Source organism: Microcaecilia unicolor, chromosome 1, assembly GCF_901765095.1.
Source record: "Microcaecilia unicolor chromosome 1, aMicUni1.1, whole genome shotgun sequence".
NCBI classification, from domain to species: Eukaryota; Metazoa; Chordata; class Amphibia; order Gymnophiona; family Siphonopidae; genus Microcaecilia; species Microcaecilia unicolor.
In genome coordinates, this window is record NC_044031.1 from 29,562,765 (window position 1) to 29,589,980 (window position 27,216).

The 27,216-nt window shown below is 47.0% G+C and overlaps 2 protein-coding genes across 2 annotated transcripts in view; both read right to left on the bottom strand.

Annotated features, from left to right (window-relative positions):
- LOC115462937 (zinc finger protein Xfin-like) overlaps positions 1 to 27,216 on the bottom strand; it is a 117,252-nt gene that overhangs the window by 54,413 nt on the left and 35,623 nt on the right. Inside the window, exons 4-7 of the mRNA XM_030193074.1 lie at positions 21,371 to 21,429; positions 1,210 to 2,480; positions 442 to 1,125; positions 82 to 348 (exon numbers count right to left, since the gene is read on the bottom strand). Coding sequence (XP_030048934.1) covers positions 82 to 348; positions 442 to 1,125; positions 1,210 to 2,480; positions 21,371 to 21,429 — 2,281 coding nt within the window. The remainder of the gene's footprint in view (positions 1 to 81; positions 349 to 441; positions 1,126 to 1,209; positions 2,481 to 21,370; positions 21,430 to 27,216) is intronic.
- LOC115464195 (oocyte zinc finger protein XlCOF6-like) lies at positions 4 to 16,521 on the bottom strand. The gene is made up of 3 exons (XM_030194590.1): positions 16,443 to 16,521; positions 11,519 to 11,645; positions 4 to 2,480 (listed from the first exon to the last, which is right to left on the bottom strand). The coding sequence occupies exons 1-3, from the start codon at positions 16,485 to 16,487 to the stop codon at positions 16 to 18; spliced, it is 2,637 nt and encodes an 878-aa protein (XP_030050450.1). The 5' UTR covers positions 16,488 to 16,521; the 3' UTR covers positions 4 to 15.

A 27,216-nucleotide genomic window follows, 5' to 3' on the forward strand; every position in this document is an offset into this window, starting at 1 on the left:
TGTGACACTATCAAATCAATCTATAACGGATGTCTTGTGACTGAAACTTTTATCACACTGAGAAAATGTATACAGTTTTACTCCTGTGTGGATTCTCTGGTGTCTTGTGAGGTCTGGCTTATAGCTGAAGCTTCTATCGCACTCAGAACATTTAAATGGTTTTACTCCTGTGTGGATTGCCTGGTGCCTTGTGAGGTCTTGCTTATGGCTGAAACTTTTACCACACTCAGAACATGTAAATGGTTTCAGTCCTGTGTGGACACTCTGGTGCTTTGTAAGAACTGTCTTGTAAGCAAAATGTTTACCACACTCGATACACTTAAATGGTTTCACACCCGTGTGACTTCTCTGGTGTATTATAAGGTGTCCTTTCTGACTGAAGCTTTTACCACACTCAGAACATGTAAATGGTTTCACGCCTGTGTGGATTCTCTGGTGTACAATGAGCTTTCCATTCTTTCTGAAAGTTTTACCACACTCTGTACATAGATATGGTTTCACTCCAGTGTGGATTCTATAGTGAATGGTAAGTGTTCCCTTATCACTGAAACTTTTATCACACTCGGTGCATGTAAACGGTTTGACTCCTGTGTGAATTCTCTGGTGCATTTTGAGTTTCCCTTTATCGATGAAACATTTATCACATTCAGTACATATAAAAGGTTTTTCTCCTGTGTGGATTCTCTGGTGTATGGTGAGTGCTGCCTTGGCCTTGAAACTTTTACAGCACTCAATACACGAAAATGGTTTCACTCCTGTGTGGATTCTTCTGTGCTGTATAAGAGAAGTCTTGTGGCTGAAGCTTTTGCCACACTCAGTACATGTAAATGGTTTCACTCCAGTATGAATTCTCTGGTGCACAGCAAGCGATGGTTTGTTAATGAAACGTTTATCACATTCAGTACATGCAAAAGGTTTGATGCCTGAATGGATTCTCTGGTGTAGGACAAGTTTTGCCTTCTGACTGAATGTTTTACTACACTCAGTACATGTAAATGCTTTCACTCCTTTGTGGTTGTTTTGGTGTACTGTGAGCTGTGTCTTCTGAGTGAAGCTTTTACCGCACAGGGGACAAGTGTATGGTTTCAATCCTATGTGGATTCTCTGGTGTACTGTGAGGCTTACCTTCCGCCTAAAGTTTTTACCACATTCAGTACATATAAATGGCTTCACTCCTGTGTGGATACTTTGGTGCACTGTCAGGCTTACCTTCCGACTGAAGCTTTTCCCACAGTCAGAACACGTAAATGGTTTCTCTCCTGTGTGGATTTTCTGGTGCACTGTGAGTGATGTCTTGCAAGTGAAGCTTTTTTTACACTCAGAACACATATATGGTTTCACTCCAGTGTGGCTTCTCTGGTGCACTGTGAGGTTTGCCTTATTCCTAAAGTTTTTGCCACATTCAGAACACATAAATAGTTTCAATCCTTTGTGGATTCTCTGGTGCACTGTCAGGCTTACTTTTCGACTGAAGCTGCTACCACACTCAGGACACATAAATGGTTTTGCTCCTGTGTGGATTATTTGGTGCACTGTGAGGCTCTCATCAGTGACAATTTTACCACACTTTTTAGATTTAAGGATTCCATGCTGCATTGTGAGATTTCCTTTCTCATGGATACTCCCACCATAGTCAGAAGTATATAGTCTATCATCTTTCTGAATGTTCTGACATTTTGAAAGGTTAACCTTCCTACGAAAGAATTTTTCAGATGTTGTAGAACTGACTAACTGAGTGTTTTTATCTTTTATGAACCCTTTCGTGTGACCGAAGTTTTTCTTACATTCTGTACCTAAAACTGGTTTCTCCCTTGGTTGGAATTTTGCATTTCTTGTAAATTTTTTTTTGTGGTTAACGTTTTTATCACTACCAAAACATGAAGATTTTTTATCCCCAGGACCTGTTTTCTGGTATTTTGCAATGTTTACTTCATTGATAATGCTTTTCACGTATTCTGTACTTGTACACATTCTAATTTCTTTTTTATTTTTCTGGTGTTGCATTAGCTCATCCTTCCTAGTGAAACCTTCCTCGCTCTCTGAACGTGTAAAACATGTTTCCCTTATGCTTGTTTTCTGTTGTCCTTGTAGTCTCTTTTGACGAGAGGTTTTTTCACTATCTGTACATTTAGATGATCTCAGTTCAGTGCCAGATGGCTGCTGTGATTTCTGGGCTACATGATCACTGAGAAACATCTCACAAACATCACATGAACATCTTTCATCCCTTGTCTGGTTTCTCTGCTCTTCCCCTGTATGTGTGATATTACTAGGACTGTGCTCAAGCACAGCGGAGGCCCCTGGAGAATTCTTTTTCTGTTTACTCTCTGAGATCCACTTAGTTTTTCCTTTTTCTCGCCAGTTAGAACAAGAAGAAGTTTCTTCTTTATCCCTTTCTGATAACAACTTTTCCTCTTCAAGCTTTTCACAGAGCTTCCAGTGATGTATTTCTGTATTACTGGTACTAGGATCTTCTTTTTCTACAATAAGAAAAATGAACATTGGCATTATTATGGAAGAACAGTTTAACCAGTACAATAATAAAAATCCCCTCTGTAAATGTGCGAACCTCCTCTCTGCTGGGAATACAACATTTCCAAGCTGATTACTACAAGCGATACAGATATAACATAAGATCAAATTCAAGTCGATATTTAAAAGCATCTTTTCGATCTTTCCACATATGGATAAGAAAAGCCAAGCTGAGCCGGGCCAAGCTCCATTGAGCTTGACATCACTGAGGCAGGGATAGGCTTGTTTGTTTATTAAAAACTTTCAATATGATTAGAGAAGTGGCTTGTGCTTCTTTGTTCTCTCATTCCCAAGGTGGCTCCAACATGGCACCTCGGCGCCGAAACACAGCTGTGTAGAGTCATTTTTTGATGTTATCCAAATAAACTGTTTTACCATTCATACGTCTCCCTCACTGATTGGAAAGAGCCTACCTTCCCTACTCCCTCTTTGCTCCACATTGGACTGTTTCTTCGTGGGGATTAAGTGCACCTCCACCTTTGTGTGGTCTCTCTACAATTTCTCCAACATGTCCAGGCCCAGAGACACATTTGCTGCTGAAACCGAATGGCATGAATCAGTGGCGTAGCCACGGGTGGGCTTGGGTGGGCCAGGGCCCACCCGTTAATGGCTCAGGCCCACCCTACAGTAGCACATGTTTAGTGGTAACTGGAGGGAATCCCAAGCTCCGCCAGCTGAAGATTTTCCCCTGATGGTAACGAAAGCGCTACTCTCCATGACACCGGCACCTGCGCATGTTCAGTTCTCAGTGCATGCCTTTTGCCAAGGTGGAAAGAAGCGTTTTCCCACCAGCTGAGATAATTTTCTTTTTTTTTTTCGGGGGGGGGGGGGGGGGGGGGGATAGAACACTTGGTGCCCACCCAATTCTTGCCTAGGCCCACCCAGAATCTGTTGTCTGGCTACGCCCCTGGCATGAATGAAGATTTGAGCTTCTTCCTGCCCTACTGTCTTTCTGTCCATTTAAAGGGACATAAATGGAAATTACCCTCATCTGTCACATTTTGCCATTAGCTTTAAATGAAATTCACCTCCTTAGTGCCAGTGATATCAGCTAATGAGAGACTGATGAACACAACCCTACACTTTTGATCGGATTGGCTGCTTCAGTGGGATCTGTTGCTTCCAGGTCCTGCTTTTTCTGTTTCTCCGTCCCTGACTTTCAGCCCCGGCTCAAGAACTGGAAGAGGATTTGTCTCTGATTTAAAGTTTCTGGACACAGGAGGTACAGGTAAAGGTCTCAAATTACTTCTATTAAATAAGCCCTTGTGTCTGCTAGAAATAATGGTAATACAAAAAAAACAGGGATGAAACATTCAAACAACTGGGAGAAATATGGAACAAATTGTTCATAAAAATCAACCCACAATTTACATATTAATTTATATGCAATTAGTAAGAAACGTTATAATATAATAAATGATTTTAGAAGCACTCATAACTTGAGAGATTGTTATTGATCAACAAGATCACTTCTACTACTACTACTTATCATTTCTAAACCGCTACTAGACGTACGTAGCGCTGTACACTTGAACATGAAGAGACAGTCCCTGCTCGACAGAGCTTACAATCTAATTAGGACAAAAAAGAAATAAGGGAATATTAAAGTGAGGATGATAAAATAAGAGTTCTAAACAAGTGAATAAGGGTTAGGAGTTAAAAGCAGCATCAAAAAGGTGGGCTTTTAGCTTAGATTTGAAGACGGCCAGAGATGGAGCTTGACGTACCGGCTCAGGAAGTCTATTCCAGGCATATGGTGCAGCAAGATAAAAGGACCAGAGTCTGGAGTTAGCAGTGTAGGAGAAGGGTGCAGATAAAAGAGATTTACCCAGTGAACGGAGTTCCCGGGGAGGAACGTAGGGAGAGATGAGAGTGGAGAGATACTGAGGAGCTGCAGAGTGAATGCACTTATAGGTCAATAAGAGGAGTTTGAACTGTATGCGGAAACGGATAGGAAGCCAGTGAAATGACTTGAGGAGAGGGCTAATATGAGCATAACGACACTGGCAGAATATTAATCGTGCAGCTCTCTCTGCATAATCTAATTATTGCACATCAATGTACCAACTAATCTGTGTAAACTTTATGTTGTTCAATAATTCCAATGTGAATAACAAAATAAGGGGGCCTTTTACTAAAGTGCACTGAAAAATGTCCTGTGCTAATGTAGCCGCGTGTTTTGGACGTGCACAGATCCATTTTTTAGTGCACCTGTAAAAAATGCCTTTTTTGGGGGGCTGAAAATGGATGTGCGGCAAAATGAAAATTGGCGCGCGTCCATTTTGGGTCTGAGACTTTACCGCCACCCATTCACTTAGCAGTAAGCTCTCACCCGTTAACTGGGCAGCAATTGTCAACGCATGTACAATGCGCAGGAAATATATTTTCCTGCGCGCGTAAAAAATGAAATTACCACCCGGGCCATGCAGTAGCCGGGCAGTAGTATAAAATCAACGCACGATGGACGCATGTAGGCACCTACGAGGCTTAGTAAAGGGCCCCTACGTGTGCACTTATCGGAAAAAAGGTTTTCTAACTGTCCTCCATTTGTATGCATTCTCCGAGGACAAGCAGGCTGCTTGTTCTCACTGATAGGGTGACGTCCACGGCAGCCCCTCCAATCGGAATCTTCACTAGCAAAGTCCTTTGCTAGCCCTCGCGCGCCGATGCGCACCGCGCATGCACGGCCGTCTTCCCGCCCGAAACCGGCTTGAGCCAGCCAGTCTTCTTTCGTCCGCACTCGGTACGGTCGTGTTTTTGCCGTGTCGAGCCCCGGAAAGTCGACCTCGCGCGTCCTTTTTTCGACGTGTTTTTTCTTCGGAAAATCCTTTAAAACTGTTTGGGAAGTGCTCCGGAAGCCCTCTCGGGTTTCGTTTTGCCCCTTCCCGTATTTTCAGATTTTGCCCCGGTAAGTTTTCTTTCGTCGTCGGGGTAGGCCTCTTTTCGGCCTCGGTCGAGATATTTCTCCCTCAAAGTTTTGGTGCTCATTTTCGCCATTTCGGCTTTTGATTTCGCCGGCGTGATTTTTCCGCCCATGACATCGAAGCCTTCCAGCAGCTTCAAGAAGTGCACCCAGTGCGCCCGGGTAATCTCGCTCACTGACAGGCACGCGTCGTGTCTTCAGTGTCTGGGGGCCGAGCACCGCCCTCAGGCCTGTAGTCTGTGTTCTCTCTTGCAAAGGCGGACTCAGGTAGCGAGATTGGCCCAGTGGAACGTTTTGTTCTCGGGCTCTTCGTCGGCATCGGCACCGGGGGTATCGAGTGCATCGACGTCTTCAGCGTCCAGAGCTTCATCCTCGGCCGCCAGTGCATCGAGTGCATCGAGGCATCGGCCCTCTGCATCGGCGCCGAGACATCGGATAGCTGCATCGACGTCGGTGGTACCGGGACCTCGTCTGCTGATGTCGTCGGACGGTGGTGCATCGTCTGGAGTGCAGGTGAGGGCTGTCCATTCCCCTGCTGGTGGCGGTGAGCCTTCAGGTGGGTCTCCCCCTACCCTGAGGGCTCCTGCGGTACAGCCCCCCCGAGACCGACCTCCTTCGGCCTCGGCCCCGAGGAAGCGACGGCTGGATTCTACGTCCTCCTCGTCGGTACCGGGAAGCTCCGGTGACATGCTTCGTTCCAAGAAGTCGAAGAAGCATCGTCACCGGTCCCCTTCCCGTGTCGGTACCGAGAGCTCTGGGTCGCCGAGGGAGTCGGCACCCAGCAGACATCGGCACTGAGAGGACCGCTCACCCTCTGTTCAGGAGGTGTCGATGCGCTCCACTCTGGACAGCCCGGAACAGCCTCCACGCCCGGAACAGGTTCTGACGTCGACGCCTGCATCGACTTCCATGCCTTTCTCTGCAGCCGCTCTGAACGAGAGCCTCCGGGCCGTTCTCCCAGAGATCCTGGGGGAGCTGTTGCGCCCTACCCCTCCGGTACCGTCGAGCGTGGCGCCGGCTGGCCCATCGCCCGAGGTGAGGTCTCCGGCGTCGGTGCCGCGTGCGGTGCCGGCTGCCGTCGCCTCCCAGGAAGGCTCCCCGACTACGTCGGCGGAGGGAGCTTCGCCGATGCGGGCGAGGGAGTCTACCTCTCGACGCCCCCGTCGTGGACGTGGCTCCACGGAGTCGAGTCGGGCACGGTTGCAGACACAGGTCCGTGAACTTGTGTCTGACACCGAGGGTGAGGCCTCGTGGGAAGAGGAAGAAGACCCCAGATATTTCTCTGACGAGGAGTCTGAGGGTCTTCCTTCCGATCCCACTCCCTCTCCTGAAAGACAGCTTTCTCCTCCTGAGAGTCTGTCTTTCGCTTCCTTTGTCCGGGAGATGTCTACGGCCATCCCCTTCCCGGTGGTTGTGGAGGACGAGCCCAGGGCTGAAATGTTTGAGCTCCTGGACTATCCTTCTCCACCTAAGGAAGCGTCCACTGTTCCCTTGCACCATGTCCTAAAAAAGACATTGCTTGCGAACTGGACAAAACCTTTAACTAATCCCCACATCCCCAAGAAGATCGAATCCCAGTACCGGATCCATGGGGACCCAGATCTGATGCGCACCCAGTTGCCTCATGATTCTGGAGTTGTGGATCTGGCCCTAAAGAAGGCTAAGAGTTCTAGGGAGCATGCTTCGGCGCCCCCGGGCAAGGACTCTAGAACCTTAGACTCCTTTGGGAGGAAGGCCTACCATTCTTCTATGCTCGTGGCCAAAATCCAGTCTTACCAGCTCTACACGAGCATACACATGCGGAACAATGTGCGGCAGTTGGCGGGCTTGGTTGATGCTCTCCCCCCTGAGCAAGCCAAGCCTTTTCAGGAGGTGGTCAGGCAGCTGAAGGCGTGCAGAAAATTCCTGGCCAGAGGGGTGTATGACACCTTTGATGTTGCGTCCAGGGCCGCTGCTCAAGGTGTGGTGATGCGCAGGCTCTCATGGCTGCGTGCCTCCGACCTGGAGAATAGAATCCAGCAGCGGATTGCGGACTCGCCTTGCCGTGCGGATAACATTTTTGGAGAGAAAGTCGAACAGGTGGTAGAGCAGCTCCACCAGCGGGACACCGCATTCGACAAGTTCTCCCGCCGGCAGCCTTCAGCTTCTACCTCTACAGGTAGACGATTTTTCGGGGGAAGGAAGACTGTTCCCTACTCTTCTGGCAAGCATAGGTACAACCCTCCTTCTCGACAGCCTGCGGCCCAGGCTAAGCCCCAGCGCGCTCGCTCTCGTCAGCAGCGTGCGACTCAGCAAGGCCCCTCGGCTCCCCAGCAAAAGCAAGGGGCGAGCTTTTGACTGGCTCCAGCAGAGCATAGCCGACATCCAAGTGTCCGTGCCGGGCGATCTGCCAGTCGGAGGGAGGTTGAAAGCTTTTCACCAAAGGTGGCCTCTCATAACCTCCGATCAGTGGGTTCTCCAAATAGTCCGGCAAGGATACACCCTCAATTTGGCCTCAAAACCTCCAAATTGTCCACCGGGAGCTCAGTCTTACAGCTTCCAGCACAAGCAGGTACTTACAGAGGAACTCTCCGCCCTTCTCAGCGCCAATGCGGTCGAGCCCGTGCCATCCGGGCAAGAAGGGCTGGGATTCTATTCCAGGTACTTCCTTGTGGAAAAGAAAACAGGGGGGATGCGTCCCATCCTAGACCTAAGGGCCCTGAACAAATATCTGGTCAAAGAAAAGTTCAGGATGCTTTCCCTGGGCACCCTACTTCCCATGATTCAGGAAAACGATTGGCTATGCTCTCTGGACTTGAAGGATGCCTACACACACATCCCGATACTGCCAGCTCACAGACAGTATCTGCGATTTCAGCTGGGCACACGTCACTTCCAGTACTGTGTGCTACCCTTTGGGCTCGCCTCTGCGCCCAGGGTGTTCACAAAGTGCTTGGCTGTAGTAGCAGCAGCACTTCGCAGGCTGGGGGTGCACGTGTTCCCATATCTCGACGATTGGCTGGTGAAGAACACATCCGAGGCAGGAGCCCTGCAGTCCATGCAGATGACTATTCGCCTCCTGGAGCTACTGGGGTTTGTGATAAATTACCCAAAGTCCCATCTTCTCCCAGCGCAGAGACTCGAATTCATAGGAGCTCTGCTGGATTCGCGGACAGCTCGTGCCTATCTCCCAGAGGCGAGAGCCAACAACTTGTTGTCCCTCGTCTCGCGGGTGCGAGCGTCCCAGCAGATCACAGCTCGGCAGATGTTGAGATTGCTGGGCCACATGGCCTCCACAGTTCATGTGACTCCCATGGCCCGCCTTCACATGAGATCTGCTCAATGGACCCTAGCTTCCCAGTGGTTTCAGGCTGCTGTGGATCTAGAAGACGTGATCCACCTGTCCACGAGTTTTCTCGAATCCCTGTATTGGTGGACGATTTGGTCCAATTTGACTCTGGGACGTCCTTTCCAAATTCCTCAGCCACAAAAAGTGCTGACCACGGATGCGTCTCTCCTGGGATGGGGAGCTCATGTCGATGGGCTTCACACCCAAGGAAGCTGGTCCCTCCAGGAACGCGATCTACAGATCAATCTTCTGGAGTTGCGAGCGATCTGGAACGCTCTGAAGGCTTTCAGAGATTGGCTGTCCCATCAAATTATCCAAATTCAGACAGACAACCAGGTTGCCATGTACTACGTCAACAAGCAGGGGGGCACCGGATCTCGCCCCCTGTGTCAGGAAGCCGTCAGCATGTGGCTCTGGGCTCGCCGTCACGGCATGGTGCTCCAAGCCACATATCTGGCAGGCGTAAACAACAGTCTGGCCGACAGACTGAGCAGGATTATGCAACCTCACGAGTGGTCGCTCAACTCCCGAGTGGTGCGCCAGATCTTCCAAGTGTGGGGCACCCCCTTGGTGGATCTCTTCGCATCTCGAGCCAACCACAAAGTCCCTCACTTCTGTTCCAGGCTTCAGGCCCACGGCAGACTGGCATCGGATGCCTTCCTCCTGGACTGGGGGGAGGGTCTGCTGTATGCTTATCCTCCCATACCTCTGGTGGGGAAGACTTTGTTGAAACTCAAGCAAGACCGAGGCACCATGATTCTGATTGCTCCTTTTTGGCCGCGTCAGATCTGGTTCCCTCTTCTTCTGGAGTTGTCCTCCGAAGAACCGTGGAGATTGGAGTGTTTTCCGACTCTCATCTCGCAGGACGAAGGGGCTCTTCTGCATCCCAACCTCCGGTCCCTGGCTCTCACGGCCTGGATGTTGAGAGCGTAGACTTTGCCTCTTTGGGTCTGTCAGAGGGTGTCTCCCGTATCTTGCTTGCTTCCAGGAAAGATTCCACTAAGAGGAGTTACTTCTTTCTATGGAGGAGGTTTGCCATCTGGTGTGACAGCAAGGCCCTAGATCCTCGTTCTTGTCCTACACAGACCCTGCTTGAATACCTTCTGCACTTGTCTGAGTCTGGTCTCAAGACCAACTCTGTAAGAGTTCACCTTAGTGCAATCAGTGCATACCATTACCATGTGGAAGGTAAGCCGATCTCAGGACAGCCTTTAGTTGTTCGCTTCATGAGAGGTTTGCTTTTGTCAAAGCCCCCCGTCAAACCTCCTACAGTGTCATGGGATCTCAATGTCGTTCTCACCCAGCTGATGAAACCTCCTTTTGAGCCACTGAATTCCTGCCATCTGAAGTACTTGACCTGGAAGGTCATTTTCTTGGTGGCAGTTACTTCAGCTCGTAGAGTCAGTGAGCTTCAGGCCCTGGTAGCCCAGGCCCCTTACACCAAATTTCATCACAACAGAGTAGTCCTCCGCACTCACCCTAAGTTCCTGCCAAAGGTTGTGTCGGAGTTCCATCTGAACCAGTCAATTGTCTTGCCAACATTCTTTCCCCGTCCTCATTCCTGCCCTGCTGAACGTCAGCTGCACACATTGGACTGCAAGAGAGCATTGGCCTTCTATCTGGAGCGGACACAGCCCAACAGACAGTCCGCCCAATTGTTTGTTTCTTTTGATCCCAATAGGAGGGGAGTGGCTGTGGGGAAACGCACCATATCCAATTGGCTAGCAGATTGCATTTCCTTCACTTACGCCCAGGCGGGGCTGGCTCTTGAGGGTCATGTCACGGCTCATAATGTTAGAGCCATGGCTGCGTCGGTAGCCCACTTGAAGTCAGCCTCCATTGAAGAAATTTGCAAAGCTGCGACGTGGTCATCTGTCCACACATTCACATCTCATTACTGCCTGCAGCAGGATACCCAACGCGACAGTCGGTTCGGGCAGTCAGTTCTTCAGAACCTGTTTGGGCTTTAGGATCCAACTCCACCCCCCGAGGGCCCTGTTTGTTCTGTTCCAGGCTGCACTCTCAGTTAGTTGGTAAATTTTTTTAGGTCAATCTCAGTTATGTCCTCGCCGTTGCGAGGCCCAATTGACCATGGTTGTTGTTTTGAGTGAGCCTGGGGGCTAGGGATACCCCATCAGTGAGAACAAGCAGCCTGCTTGTCCTCGGAGAAAGCGAATGCTACATACCTGTAGAAGGTATTCTCCGAGGACAGCAGGCTGATTGTTCTCACAAACCCGCCCGCCTCCCCTTTGGAGTTGTGTCTTCCCTTGTATTTGTCTTGCTACACATGAGACTGGCCGGCTCAAGCCGGTTTCGGGCGGGAAGACGGCCGCGCATGCGCGGTGCGCATCGGCACGCGAGGGCTAGCAAAGGACTTTGCTAGTGAAGATTCCGATTGGAGGGGCTGCCGTGGACGTCACCCTATCAGTGAGAACAATCAGCCTGCTGTCCTCGGAGAATACCTTCTACAGGTATGTAGCATTCGCTTTGTTGTAAGACGAAAATAATATCTACTTTGCAGGGTCCCATGTTTCGCTCAACGCTTCTTCAGGGAACCTCCACTGTCCAAAGAACTTTTTTCTTAGATTCCATAAATAATATGGCAGTCTCTCATGCTACTGACATCATTCTGAAACAGTAAACACAATTTTCTTATTAAATGCATAGAAATTAATATTAATATTTAAACTGTGGGTTGTTTATTTAATGAAAAATGGAGATAACATAGTCCTTACCTAATGAGATCAGGGTCTCATAATTCTCCTTCATCACCTTCCTGTAAAGCTCCTTCTGCCCTTCATCCAAATACTCCCACTGCTCCTGGGAGAAATGGACAGTGATATCCTCAAACGTCACTGGCTCCTGAAACAAACCAGAAACAAACTCGGTGACCTGTGGAGGAGCTCAATGACTTTATTCTCCTAACATTATATCATGGAAACAGGGACTCCAGGATGCCTCTTCTCTAGAAATTGCCAGCTGTTTCCCCAGGTGTGGCCCTAGACTCAGTTTCCTCCATGTACTCCAGGGCTTCCTGAGTTAGATCTGGACTCTGTGCACAGTAAAATCCTGCACTACAGAGTGGTATGTCCAGATCGTAGCACACTGTAGTAAAAAGACCCCTTTATCTCCTGTTGTCTCAATCACCGAATTCATAGTTGGGAGTTTCAGTTCCTTCATGGATGGTCACACTGAACACTATTAATTCAACTCAGAACAGACCAGCAAATGTAGACAAGAACAATTTATTGAAACAAAGCATCCGACGTGGCCACGTTTCACCTCAACCGGCTACATCAGGAGTAGGGATGTTAATCTGAACGTATATAATTAAAAACCATACAACAGTATCCTACTATATAAATGAAGAGTGAGACGTGCCGCGCATGCGTAGGACAGCGCAGTTGTTCTGCGCATGCGTGGCACGTCACAAATCTCTTCCAACGTTGTTAGAGGAAGCAGGAACAGAGCTACGGGTGACCGGCGAGCACCGGGCAGGGATCGTCCGACAGCAGCTCCGAGGCGCACTCTGACAGGTCTGATGAGCTGCTGCCGCTGTGACCCGGGCGCTTTCCTCTGCCACCATCCCCCTGGGGCGGCTTTCCTGGGCGGTGGCTCGGCTGGACTCGGCGGGGCTCCGACCGCTTTCTTGCCCGTTTTAATGGGCTCAACGGCTTGTCAATAATAAATGATGAGTGCGGAATTTTTGGGTAAAAAGTTTTTTTATTCATTTTGTATCACTTTTTTATTGAACTGGAAAAGAATAGGTTTTCACTTTTATTTATTTATTTTAATTTTTTCAGATTTGAGGATTGAATTTGGCTTTTGGGGAAGGTTGTGACATAAATCCCCTCTAGGTATGTGTTTGAGGGGCCCTTTTACAAAGGTGTGTAAGGCCCTACGCGCGTCCAGTGTGCACCAAATCAGAAATTCCGAATTTGGCGTGCCTCAAAAGCACACGGTAGAAAATATTTCTATTTTCTACCTCAAGGTGCTTACCGGCGGAAAGCAGCAGTGTGCGTGCGCTGCACGCTTACCACCCGAATACTGCGTGAGACCTTACTGCTAAGTCAATGGGGTGGTGGTAAGGTTTCAGGCTGAAAATGGACGCATGCTGCTTTTTATTTTGCTGCACGTCCATTTTCCAGCCCCTTAAAAAAGGCCCTTTTGCTGCTTAGAGCTGTTGTAACAGCGTTCCAACTTACCTGGGCAAAGCGATTTTCCTCTTTCAAAATGCCCCACACAAAGAGAAAAGGGGTGGTGAAGAAGGTTCCCTCGCCCTCCGCTACCTCAACACCAACCCAACTAAGTTTGGATCGATTTTTGACATCAATCTCCCAATTTTCAAGGGAAGGTAGTACCGTAGTGGAACGCACCGGAGAAGCGGAGTCTCCACCGGTTGATGAAACCTCCCTGTCTCCTCCATCGCAGTTGTTTCCTCCGTGTCCGGCAGCGTCAGCGTCACCGGAAGTGTGGTTGGAGAGGCGCCAGTTGAGGGACCTGAGCTGCAATACTCGCTGCCGAGCCCTGAGAAGATTATCTCGGGGGAAAAAACGGAGGTAAATTTAAATTTGATTTGGACTATGTTAAATGGAATGAATGAAACGTTGCTAAAAACGTCTGGGGAAGTTCATGTCATGAATGAAAAATTTGAGGAATTGAAAGTAACGATAGAGCAAGTTAAAACAGAAACCTCAACAAAGATCACGAATATCCAGAAAGAAGTAGATTTGCTCCATGAATTTAAGAATGCAGCAATAAGAGATAGTGGCGATGTTCGGCGCAGAATCGAACAGATTGAGAACTATAATAGAAGATTGAACTTACGATTGCTTAACTTCCCAAAACTCCTAGGAAATTCTCCTTCTGATCTCTTTAGAAGATATCTAAATGAGATTCTAAAGTTTCCCCTTGAAAGTATGTCGCCAGTAAATAAAATCTATTATATTGGAAATCCTATGGAGAAGATTGGGGAAAAACAGAATCTGCAGCAAACAAATGGCAATTTGGACATATCTGCTCTATTAGAACAAACTTTGGATAAATATACTGACAGGGCGACCCTCATAGTTTCTCTGGTATTTGAGCAGGACTTGAATGCCATTATGAGAAACTACTTCAAAAATTCCACTACCCCTTTCGGAGGAGAAAGGATATGGATATACCCGGACGTTACAAAGCAAACCCAGCAAAAAAGAAAACTTTTCCTGGCAATGAGAAAGAGGACATTGGAGATAGGGGGTTCTTTTTTTCTTGCGTATCCATGCAAATGTAATGTTAAGTTGGGTTTAAATAAGTATGTTTTCTATTCACCAGACCAGTTAAAATCTTTTTTAGATTTAAAGCAACTTAAATAACATCTAATAAGTAATTTTGATTGGGAGTATGCAGCAAATATTTCCTTAACATTTATTTCTACCTTGTAATCTTCTCTATTCTTTTGTTTCTCCATTTTTTTGTGGTCTGAGGAAGCTAACAAATTTTTTTCATTTGTTTAATTAATTAGATGATATAATTTATTTGGCTGTATTTCATAAACAAGTTAAGCTTGTTAATTATATTGAAATTAATAAATAGAAAAAAAAAAGGCCCTTTTTCCAGGACGTGGCATAAACTAGCCCAGCATGTACCCAAAAGACACGCCCGCACTACCACAGGCCACTTTTTACAATGGTTTAGTAAAAGGACCCCTATTAATTCAAACACCATATGTGGTCAAAAAGGCTCAAAAGGACCCCAAAATATTCCAAATGTAACAAACTCAGAAAGGATCCTTATACACCTCTTTTTTACATATAGTTATTTATTAGGACCATCGGAAGGTGGGCATTTCAAATTTCTATCACGTATGTATCTCATACATATATGTAGCACCACACCATTTGTCCTCATCCATCCTTTTTTCTTTTTCAGAAATCTTCATAATCTTCAATAAAATAAGTACTTATCTCAAGGCAACTGAGTTCTTCAGCTTAGGGTAGGTGCACTTCACAGAAACTAATCCATTGTTCCTGATTAATTAATTAATTTATTTATTTATTCATGACATTTATACCCCACATTAGCCAGAAATAGACTCAACAAACAATAACGTGAATAAAACATAATAATGTACAGAATATAATACAATAAGTTTAAGAAGCAAATTAATACATGTGCAGTAAGTAACCAGGGATTTAGACTATCTCAAGGGGAAACAAATAGTTAAGTGTGGACAAGTGAGAACATAATTAGGCAGGACTAGATGGGAAACGAGATTAAGAAAAAGGTGTGGGTAAAATTCAAATAGAGTGTGTTCAGAAAGGCCAGACTGAAGAAATGTGATTCCTAAACTTTATTTTCCAGGGGTCTGTGCTAGGACAGCTGCTTTTTAATATATTTAATATATTTATAAATGATTTAGAGATGGGAGTAACTAGCGAGGTAATTAAATTTGCTGATGACACAAAGTTATTCAAAGTCGTTAACTCGTGACAGGATTGTGAAAAATTACAGAAGGACCTTACGAGACTGGGAGACTGGGCGACTAAATGGCAGATGACATTTAATGTGAGCAAGTGCAAGGTGATGCATGTGGGAAAAAAGAACCCGAATTATAGCTACGTCATGCAAGGTTCCACGTTAGGAGTTACGGAGCAAGAAAGGGATCTGGGTGTCGTCGTCGTCGATACACTGAAACCTTCTGCTCAGTGTGCTGCTGCGGCTCAGAAAGCGAATAGAATGTTGGGTATTATTAGGAAAGGTATGGAAAACAGGTGTGAGAATGTTATAATGCCATTGTATCGCTCCATGGTGCGACTGCACCTTGAGTATTGTGTTCAATTCTGGTCGCCGCATCTCAAGAAAGATATAGTAGAATTGGAAAAGGTGCAGCGAAGGGCGACTAAAATGATAGCGGGGATGGGACGACTTCCCTATGAAGAAAGACTAAGGGAGGCTAGGGCTTTTCAGCTTGGAGAACAGACGACTGAGGGGAAACATGATAGAGGTATATAAAATAATGAGTGGAGTGAAACAGGTGGATGTGAAGCGTCTGTTCACGCTTTCCAAAAATACTAGGACTAGGGGCCATGCGATGAAACTACAGTGTAGTACATTTAAAACAAATCGGAGAAAATTTTTCTTCACCCAACGCATAATTAAACTCTGGAATTCGTTGCCGGAGAACGTGGTGAAGGCGGTTAGCTTAGCAGAGTTTAAAAAGGGGTTGGACGGTTTCCTAAAGGACAAGTCCATAAACCGCTACTAAATTGACTTGGGGAAAAAACACAATTCCAGGAATAACATGTATAGAATGTTTGTACATTTGGGAAGTTTGCCAGGTGCCCTTGGCCTGGATTGGTCGCTGTCGTGGACAGGATGCTGGGCTCGATGGAGCCTTGGTCTTTTCCCAGTGTGGCATTACTTATGTACTTATGAAAGCCTCTCAGATATTGTGATCTGGGAACAGAGCAGTGAGAGGGGAGGCAGGGAAGGGGAGAAAAGTGAATCTAAAGAGATTAGAGGAAGAAGAAACTGAGAAAATCATAAAGACAGAGAAGAGTAGGAGGGGCTGCAGGGAATAATTGAGCAGTGCCAGGCTCATTTCTTCTTCTGCTTGTGTATCAGAGGCTACCTGGCACTGCATCCCCTGCTGCCCACCTCCTGCCAGTCTCCTACCTGCTGAGCACAAAGCCCTGCAGCCATTCTCTTGCCCTTTTCCATAGCAGAATTTCCAACCCTGGCTCCCTCTTTGCTGGGTCAGTGCAAGGGCTCACTCAGCTTCTCTCCTTATATGGCTTCAGACAAAGAGAGAGAAAGGGGAGGGAACAGGGAAGGGAAAGCTAAGGAAGCAGGATCAGAGGGAAGAGAAGAAGAGAGGGAGGGAAGGAAGGAAAGAGACGCTTCTGATTGCTGCCATCTCCTGGACCCTCCCAGCACTGACAGAAGAGGAGTTTATTCTGTACATACACTATCCCAGACTCAATCCAAGAATCTATATTGCAGAATAATAAAATGCTGCATTACCTGATAAAGGAAAAAAAGAGAAATAAGAAAACCTGTTCCTGAGTTATAGATCAGTTTGTGTCTACTCACAGTTACAGGAATAAGAGCAGCTGAACTTTGGGGGGGGGGAGCTAAAAAAAAAAAACAACAAGAAAAGCTTACAGAAAGTGGAGTTGCTTAGGGGTTTCCCATAAACAGCAGGACAACGCACACACACTAACTGGTGATGTCCTTATATACCTCTGTGGTAGCTGTCCTCTAGTTCAGATAAGATTTTTGGCTTCCCTGAGTATGAGCCGGTAGTGGGAGGCGGGGATAGTGCTGGGCAGACTTATACGGTCTGTGCCCTGAAAAAGACAGGTACAAATCAAGGTAAGGTATACACAAAATGTGGCACATATGAGTTATCTTGTTGGGCAGACTGGATGGACCGTGCAGGTCTTTTTCTGCCGTCATCTACTATGTTACTATGAGCAGGCTTTCTTCCTCCAGTTCAGTCATATGTCACAGCTGCTTATTTCCCTTTTTCATTTTTAATACAGGAGATGGGGCGGACAGGTTTGGCTGCATTCCTCAGCTGTCTGTGGAGAACCTCCATTACAGGTAAGCAACTCTGCTTTCTCCTCAGACAAGCAGGGAAGATGCAGGCACATTAACTGGTAATGGCAAAGTTGAGTGTCACCTCATATCTGTGAAAGCAGAGCTGCCAAGGGAGCCCAATGTCTCCAGCACCACCACCACATCCTGGTCCCACCCCCCCCCCCCCCCCCCCCCCCCCCCCCCCCCGCTTCCACACACTTCAATTCCAGGACCTTCCTTCCTTCCTTCAGTTCTTCACAGCACCAACAAGCCATCTCCCCCTCTGTCAGCAGCAGGAGACACTTTAATAAAATGTCATCTCCTACTGCCATGAGACCAGTCTCGTTATAAGAGCTGTGAGATTTTGCAGCTCTTATTACAAGATTCGTCCTAGGAGATGACGTCTTATTAATGTGTCTCCTGCTACCGATTGAGGTGCTGATGCACAAAGCTAGCAATGTCTGATTTAGACTGGTTCTAGCCAGTTTAGCATTTACGTTATTCAGCGAGTAATGCACAAAGGGATTTTGCGTGGCTCAGTGGCGTAGGAAGGGGGGCGATCCGCCCCGGGTGCACGCCGCTAGGGGGGTGTCGGCTCCGCTGGTTCCCTGCTCTCTCTGCCCCAGAACAGGTCCTGTTCTGGGGCAGAGAGAGCAGGGAACCAGCGGAGCCGACGCAGCTCCCAGCGACGTGCACTCGGGGCGGACTGGCCCTCCCACCCGCCTCCTTTCCTACGCCAATGGTAAGAATGCACTCCAGGGGGGTGCGCGTGCCGAGGGGAGGGGTGCGCAGTGGCGAACTGGCCCGGGTGTCAGCCGCCCTCGCTAAGGCACTGGCGTGGCCTTTTCTGTTCGTTGTAGCAGTCAACAATAATCATATGCAAATTTATCACAGCAAACTGATTCAGGGGCAGACTAACAGTGGTCAGGGCCCTCAGGCAGTAAGGGTCATTGGGCCCGCTCTCAGCCACTGCCTGCCTCTCCATCGCTGCTGCTGCACCACCGCCTCTCCTGCACATCACAACCCCCCCTCACTGCCGCAGTTGCCGTCCCCTTCCCACACACTACAGACCCCTGCAAGTGGGTCCTACCTTGAAGGGCCCTGGTGGTCTAGCGACTTCTTCAGGGGGCAGGAAAGAATCCCACTCCTTCCTGCCCACTGCCGCTACTCTGCCTCTGCCTGGCATTGTGGCCACCGTATTTTCAAAATGGCTGCTGAGACTTCCTGCGGTAGTCTTGTGGGTCTCTGCAGTCTCGCAAGACTGCTGCAGGAAGTCTCAGCAGCCATTTTATTTATTTATTTATTTGTTTCATTTGTATCCCACATTTTCCCACCTATTTGCAGGCTCAATGTGGCTTATATGCCAGTTGCGGTATGAACAAATACAGGTGTTATTGTGGTAAAAGAAGGTTCGTGTTTGGTAGATACATTGGGCAAGTTAGGGAGGGGGGATGAGGGTTAAGGTATGTCCATTACAGTCTTTGGTTTTGCAGTGTCGCAGGAACTTAGGTTTTTATGTTGGGTCGGTGGAGTATGCCTTTTTGAAAGGCACAGGCAGAGTAGCAGCAGCAGACAGGAAAGAGTGGGATTCTTTCCTGCACCCACAGATGCCACTAGACCACCAGGGCCTTTCAAAGTAGGACCACCGGAGAGAGCTGTAGTGTGTGGCAGCAGCAGGCAACTGGGCAGAGCCTCTGGGCCGCCTAGAGCCTCTGGGACCTCAGGCACTGGATGCCCAAATAGTCAGTCTGCCCCTTTCCTGATTAGTATTAAAATGAGCATTCCAAGTGATGCACACAAGGAAGCGCCTATCTTTAACATGAAAAATTTTATGGGAGGTCAGGAGCAGTCGTAGCAGGACGGTGACTTCTTGGCAGAGCAGTCATATTTTCTTGTGTGTGTTAAATATGCCATGTGTGTGTGTCCCACACAAAACAGCACTGTGAAAATGTTGTCATGGAACAAAAAAAACCCCGCTGTATGCGCATTGTTAAAGCGAGCCCATGGCACCCACAGCTGGGATAAAAAGCTCCACATGGCTTTCATATGTGCACATAGAAACAATAAACCCCCCAGGGCATGAAAGTTGTCATGGAACCGTATAAAAAGAAACTGTAAAACAGTTGTCATGGAACTAACAACCAGGCTGAAAAGCACGTTGTGGACGCACGCCTATGAAGTGGCTTTAGCCTTTTTTTTCTTAGGCATACATACAGCATTGATAGTGAGTGACTGTTCTAAGCATGCGTTTTGCGCTTTCCCTGAGAAGGAGCAGAGATGCCAAGGGTGGCCCATCCTAAAGCTGGAGACTTACCACTGCTATGCTGGAGATTTAAAGCCAAAGAATGAGGTTTTTTCACAGGCCCCAGCCATTTCTAATATCTGCCATCAGCTCTAGAAGATATACATTCCAAAAACTGACATATTCTAATCAATAAATAGAAAATAAAATTTGTTTTTCTACCTTTGTTGTCTGGTAATTTTATTTTTTTAATAGTGTTGGTTTCACTCTTTGGTTTCTGTTTTCCTCTGTCTTTTCTTAACTCTCTCGCCGTGGAGGGGCATAATCGAATGAAAACGTCTACCTCCATGGGCGTTTATCTCCAAGAACGGGTCCGTGAAGGGGCGGACCGAACCGTATTTTGGGAAAAAATAGACGTCCATGTTTTATTCGACAATTTGTGAGCTGGGCGTTTTTGTTTTTCAGCGATAATGGAAAATGAAAGCGCCCAGCTCAAAAATGAATAAATCCAAGGCATTTGTTCGTGGGAGGGGCCAGGAGTCGTAGTGCACTGGCCCCCCTCACATGCCAGGACACCAACCGGGCACCCTAGGGGGCACTGTTACAAAAAAAAAAAGGTAAAAGAGCTCCCAGGTGCAAAGCACCCTTCCCTTGTGTGTTGAGCCCCCCAAATCCCCCTCAAAACCCACCACCCACAAGTCTACACCATTACTATAGCCCTAAGGGGTGAAGGTGGGTACAGTGGGTTTGGGGGGGCGGTGTGGAGGGCTCCCATTTACCAGCACAAGTGTAACAGGTGGGGGGGATGGGCCTGGGTCTACCTTCCTGACGTCCACTGCACCCCCTAATAACTGCTCTAGTGATCTGCATACTGCTGCCAGGGAGGTGGGTATGACATTTGAGGGTGAACATAAAAAGTTGTGAAACGGCATATTTTTATGGTGGGAGGGGGTTTGTGACCACTGGGGGAGTCAGGGGAGGTCATCCCCGACTCCCTCCAGTGGTCATCTGGTCGTTTAGGGCACTTTTTGGGGCCCTATTCGTGGAAAAACAGGGTCCAGGAAAAGTGCCCTAAATTCTCGCTAAAAACGCATATTTTTTTTCCATTATCGGCGAAAGGTGCCTATCTCTGATCGGCCGATAACCACGCCCCAGTTCCGCCTTCACCACGCCTTTGACATGCCCCCATCAACTTTGTCCGCATCCGCGATGGAGTGCAGTTGAAAACGTCCAAATTCGGCTTTCGATTATACCGCTTTATTCGTTTTTGTGAGATAAACGTCTATCTCCCGATTTAGGTCGCAATATAGGCGTTTTTTTTTTTCCAATTATAAGCTGGATAGTCTCCTTGTCCATTTTGCCATTTCTTCTCTCTCCATGTTCACCATTCATCTTCCCTCTGTGTATTTATCTGCCCTGTCCAGCACCTCCCCTGTGTCCCTATCTTCCCACCATGTTCAGCATCTCCACTGTCTGTCCCTACCTCTATTCTTGCCCTGTCCAGCATTACCCTTCTGTCCTTATCCCCCTCACATCATTGACATCGCTCCTGTGTCCTTTTGTCCCCCCCCCCCCCCCTCCATATGTCCAGTATCACTCCTTGGTATCCCTGTACTCCTCATGTTGAGCATTACCCCTCTGTATCCCTGTTCTCCTCCCCTTGCCCAGTTTATCCCCTCAATTTCCCCAAATTCTGCACCACTGTCTTACCCTACCAGCGTATCTCCTTCTGTTTTCCTTTTCTCCTGGGGCCCTAAATTAGTTAACCATTTAATCAAACCAAATGATATGATAATCCGAGATAATGACGTTCCATCAGAGAATGATTTAGCTATATTTCTGGGGAGTAACATTGAGAACATTACATTAGATTTCTCAAGTAAGAACTCCAAGTCAGTAGAAAGTGGCCTCCCACTTAGCCATCTATCCCCCCTTCAATTTCAATCCGTTCAGAACTCTGCTGCACGTCTTATCTTCTGTCTGGACCGATATGCCCATATCACCCCTCTCCTCAAGTCACTTCACTGGCTTCCGATCAGGTACCACATACTGTTCAAGCTTCTCCTCCTTACTTACAAATGCACTCAATCTGCAGCCCCTCACTACCTCTCTATCCTCATCTCCCCTTACGCTCCTACCCGTAACCTCCGCTCACAGGACAAATCCCTCCTCTCAGTACCCTTCTCCACCATCGCCAACTCCAGACTCCGCCCTTTCTGCCTTGCCTCACCCTATGCTTGGAATAAACTCCCTGAGCCCATACGCCAAGCCCCCTCCCTACCCATCTTCAAATCCTTGCTCAAAGCCCACCTCTTCAATGTCGCCTTTGGCACATAACCACTTACCTCTATTCAGTAAATCTAGACTGCCCCAACTTGACATTTCGTCCTTTAGATTGTAAGCTCCTTTGAGCAGGGACCGTTCTTCTTTGTTAATCTGTACAGCGCTGCGTAACCCTTGTAGCTTTAGAAATGTTAAGTAGTAGTAGTAGTAGAAATGGTGACAAATGTAGGGATGCTTTTACCAAACTGTGGGGGTCTTTTACTAAGCGGTGGGAAGTACCAGCCCAGAGGTAGTTCCCACCTCCAGTGTGCGCCATTTCTGGTGCTACAAAAATATGTTTATTTTTGGAGCGACGGTGTGAACCTGGCGGTAATCGGGCAGTGCTGTGCTCTGTTCCGGTTACCGCCAGGTTAGCGCGGGAGCCCTTACTGCCAGTTCAATGGGTGGTGATAAGTGCTCCCCTCCCTCTCCCCGAAATGGCTTCACTTGCCACATGGTCATTTCTTTAAAAAAAAACCCAGCCTTTTACCTGCTGAGGTAAAAGGGGGCCTCAGCGCGCGTCAAAAACACGCACCAAAGCCAGCACAGGCCCCCTTTTGCCGCAGCTTCGTAAAAGGACCCCTGAGAGCACTATTAAGTTGGATGGAAGAGAATTTTAGACTGGGAGTTTTTCCTGAACAGATGGGAAATATTATACTTACTCCAATCCTAAAAGATCTTAAAGATAATCTTTCAGAAGTATCAAATTATAGACCCATAGACTCAATCCCTTTACTTGTAAAGGTGATGGAGAGTATTGTAGCTTTGCAGCTCCATATATACTGATTTAAAATATACAAACATATATAACAGATCGCAAAAACCAATCCTGAAACCTGCAATAGTACAGAGGCAGCCATGGGTACTCTTTTTTTTTTTATTATTATTATTTTATTTATGAATTTAACATTTACATCAACAAACATCAATGTAATGAAATATCAGAAATATAATCACTTGTACAATATTAAACATTATACTATTAGTATAATAAAGGAAAATTATTATTTTTTCTTTTGTCCACAATAATTGGTCAACATACTAAGAAATTATACAAAAGGAAAAACTGAATTAATTACATAACGGAGGGGAGTAACGAATGTACACAGCTAATACTCAGCATAATTTTCTAAGGGAGGACCCCCATGGTAGGAGTAGCCTTTTCCTTTGATTCAATAAAGACTAACAACTTCTTAGGAGTGAAGAAAATATAGGTCACCAAATCAAGAGAAATAAAACACTTACAAGGAAATTTCAATATAAATGTACCGCCTAGTTTCAAGACCCCAGGTTTGTACAAAAGAAACTCTTTTCTCTTTTTTTTGCGTGATCCGAGCTAAATCTGGAAACACTTGAATCTTTTGTCCCAAGAAGGAGTCATTAATATGTCGGAAATATAACCGAAGAATATTATTTCGGTCAAACTCAAGGGCGAAAGTTACCAACAATGTGGCTCTTTCAGAAATCAATTCGAGAGAGTTCTCCAAGAATTCAGTTAAATTCAATGCAGGGGCTGAAACTGTATGAGGTTGTTCTTTTAATTGAGTGGATATACCAGTTACAGTGGGGGAAATAAGTATTTGATCCCTTGCTGATTTTGTAAGTTTGCCCACTGACAAAGACATGAGCAGCCCATAATTGAAGGGTAGGTTATTGGTAACAGTGAGAGATAGCACATCACAAATTAAATCCGGAAAATCACATTGTGGAAAGTATATGAATTTATTTGCATTCTGCAGAGGGAAATAAGTATTTAATCCCTCTGGCAAACAAGACCTAATACTTGGTGGCAAAACCCTTGTTGGCAAGCACAGCGGTCAGACGTCTTCTGTAGTTGATGATGAGGTTTGCACACATGTCAGGAGGAATTTTGGTCCACTCCTCTTTGCAGATCATCTCTAAATCATTAAGAGTTCTGGGCTGTCGCTTGGCAACTCGCAGCTTCAGCTCCCTCCATAAGTTTTCAATGGGATTAAGGTCTGGTGACTGGCTAGGCCACTCCATGACCCTAATGTGCTTCTTCCTGAGCCACTCCTTTGTTGCCTTGGCTGTATGTTTTGGGTCATTGTCGTGATGGAAGACCCAGCCACGACCCATTTTTAAGGCCCTGGCGGAGGGAAGGAGGTTGTCACTCAGAATTGTACGGTACATGGCCCCATCCATTCTCCCATTGATGCGGTGAAGTAGTCCTGTGCCCTTAGCAGAGAAACACCCCCAAAACATAACATTTCCACCTCCATGCTTGACAGTGGGGACGGTGTTCTTTGGGTCATAGGCAGCATTTCTCTTCCTCCAAACACGGCGAGTTGAGTTCATGCCAAAGAGCTCAATTTTTGTCTCATCTGACCACAGCACCTTCTCCCAATCACTCTCGGCATCATCCAGGTGTTCACTGGCAAACTTCAGACGGGCCGTCACATGTGCCTTCCGGAGCAGGGGGACCTTGCGGGCACTGCAGGATTGCAATCCGTTATGTCGTAATGTGTTACCAATGGTTTTCGTGGTGACAGTGGTCCCAGCTGCCTTGAGATCATTGACAAGTTCCCCCCTTGTAGTTGTAGGCTGATTTCTAACCTTCCTCATGATCAAGGATACCCCACGAGGTGAGATTTTGCGTGGAGCCCCAGATCTTTGTCGATTGACAGTCATTTTGTACTTCTTCCATTTTCTTACTATGGCACCAACAGTTGTCTCCTTCTCGCCCAGCGTCTTACTGATGGTTTTGTAGCCCATTCCAGCCTTGTGCAGGTGTATGATCTTGTCCCTGACATCCTTAGACAGCTCCTTGCTCTTGGCCATTTTGTAGAGGTTAGAGTCTGACTGATTCACTGAGTCTGTGGACAGGTGTCTTTCATACAGGTGACCATTGCCGACAGCTGTCTGTCATGCAGGTAACGAGTTGATTTGGAGCATCTACCTGGTCTGTAGGGGCCAGATCTCTTACTGGTTGGTGGGGGATCAAATACTTATTTCCCTCTGCAGAATGCAAATAAATTCATATACTTTCCACAATGTGATTTTCCGGATTTAATTTGTGATGTGCTATCTCTCACTGTTACCAATAACCTACCCTTCAATTATGGGCTGCTCATGTCTTTGTCAGTGGGCAAACTTACAAAATCAGCAAGGGATCAAATACTTATTTCCCCCACTGTATGCATTGGGATCTCGTGATGGGAGGAAACCCATCCACTGGGATCTCCAATACCTCAGTAAAATATTTCTTAAGCATGTCTCTTGCATTTATAATAGGCGACTTCGGAAAATTCAAAAATCTCAAATTGTTTCTACGCCCATGGGTACTCTTTTTACCTGAAATAAGAACCCACATTAGTGAGGGAAAGCAGGTCTTGCTGCTACAATTTGACCTTTCTAGTGCTTTCGATTTAATCGATCACAACATTTTGATAGCTATCTTGGATAGCTTTGGAATAGTGGGCAGGGCGGGTGAGCGGTTTAGGGCTGGTTTTGTTGGTTTTTTTTAAATCTTTGCAATCATATAGAGTTAAAATGGACAATGCTCTTCAACACACTTGGAGGGTGGAATGTGGTGATCCACAAAGCTCACTGTTGTCCCCAATGACCTTGGGCTCTGTTTACTAAGCCGCACTAGCATTTCTAGCGTGCACTAAAAACGCTAGCGTGCCTTAGTAAACAGGGCCCCTAATGTTCTCCTGAGGTTGCATATTAGAAGCTTTATTAGAAGCTTGTTATTTATCTATACAGATAATATAATTTATATCCCATTTTAAAAAATTTTATGACAATAGCTGTAACACACTGGTAGGACAAATATTTAATGAGGGGCCCTTTTACTAAGCCACGTAAACATCTACGCACGCCCAACGCACGCCAAAATGGAGTTATCGCCCAACTACCGTGTGGCTATAGCGTCTGAAAAATATTTTTTATTTTTGGGTGCGCTTAACAGACACACGCCAAGTAGCATTTGGCACACGTAGGTCATTACCGCCCGGTTACCATGTGAATCTTTACCACTAGGTCAATGGCAATTTTCATTTTGCCGCACGTCCATTTTCGGCAAAAAAAGGGCCTTTTTTTATAGGAGCTCTAAAAAAATGGATCGGCGAGCGCACAAAACCCGTAAAAAGACCCGTGTGACTAAAAGGCTAATTTTTGAAAGAGGACGCCCACCTTTCGACTCAAAGATGGGCGTCCTCACAGGGTCGCCCAAATTGGCATAATCGAAAGGCGATTTTGGGCGTCCCCAACTGCTTTCCGTTGCAGGGATGACCAAAGTTCACAGGGCATGTCGGAGGCGTAGCGAAGGCGGACTTGGGCGTGCCTAACACATGGGTATCCTCGACCCATAATGGAAAAAAATGGCGTCCCTGACGAGCACTTGGACGACTTTACCTGGTCCTGTTTTTCTTATGACCAAGCCACAAAAAGGTGCCTGAACTGACCAGATGACCACTGGAGAGAATCGGGGATGACCTCCCCTTACTCCCCCAGTGGTCACTAACCCCCTTCCACCCTCAAAAAACATCTTTCAAAATATGTAGTGCCAGCCTCAAATGTCATACCCAGCTCCGTGACAGCAGTATGCAGGTCCCTGGAGCAGTTTTAGTGGGTGCAGTGCACTTCAGGCAGGCGGACCCAGGCCCAACCCCCCTACCTGTTACACTTGTGGTGGTAAACGTGAGCCCTCCAAAACCCACCACAAACCCACTGTACCCATATCTAGGTGCCCCTTTCACCCGTAAGGGCTATGGTAGTGGTGTACAGTTGTGGGTAGTGGGTTTTGGGGGGATCAGCACACAAGGTAAGGGAGCTATGTACCTGGGAGCAATTTCTGAAGTCCACTGCAGTGCCCCCTAGGGTGCCCAGTTGGTGTCCTGGCATGTCAGGGGGACCAGTGCACTACAAATGCTGGCTCCTCCCACGACCAAAGGGCTTGCATTTGGTCGTTTTCTGAGATGGACCTCCTTGGTTTCCATTATCGCCGAAAATCAGAAACGACCAAGTCTAGGGACAACCATCTCTAAGGACGACCTAAATTTCAAGATTTGGGCGTCCCCGACCGTATTATCAAAACGAAAGATGGACGTCCATCTTGTTTCGATAATACTGGTTTCCCTGCCCCTCCACCGGGACGTTTTGCGAGGATGTCCGCAGCAAAACTTGGGCGTCCCTTTCAATTATGCCCCTCTAATTGGACATGTACCAACCATTTGTAGCTAAATAAGGACAACGTAAAGGGACCAATAAAACTGTTGATCCTGAGTATACCTAACTCTTAGTATTGCAAACCACATTGAGTTAAGAGAAGGGTTTTTGCGG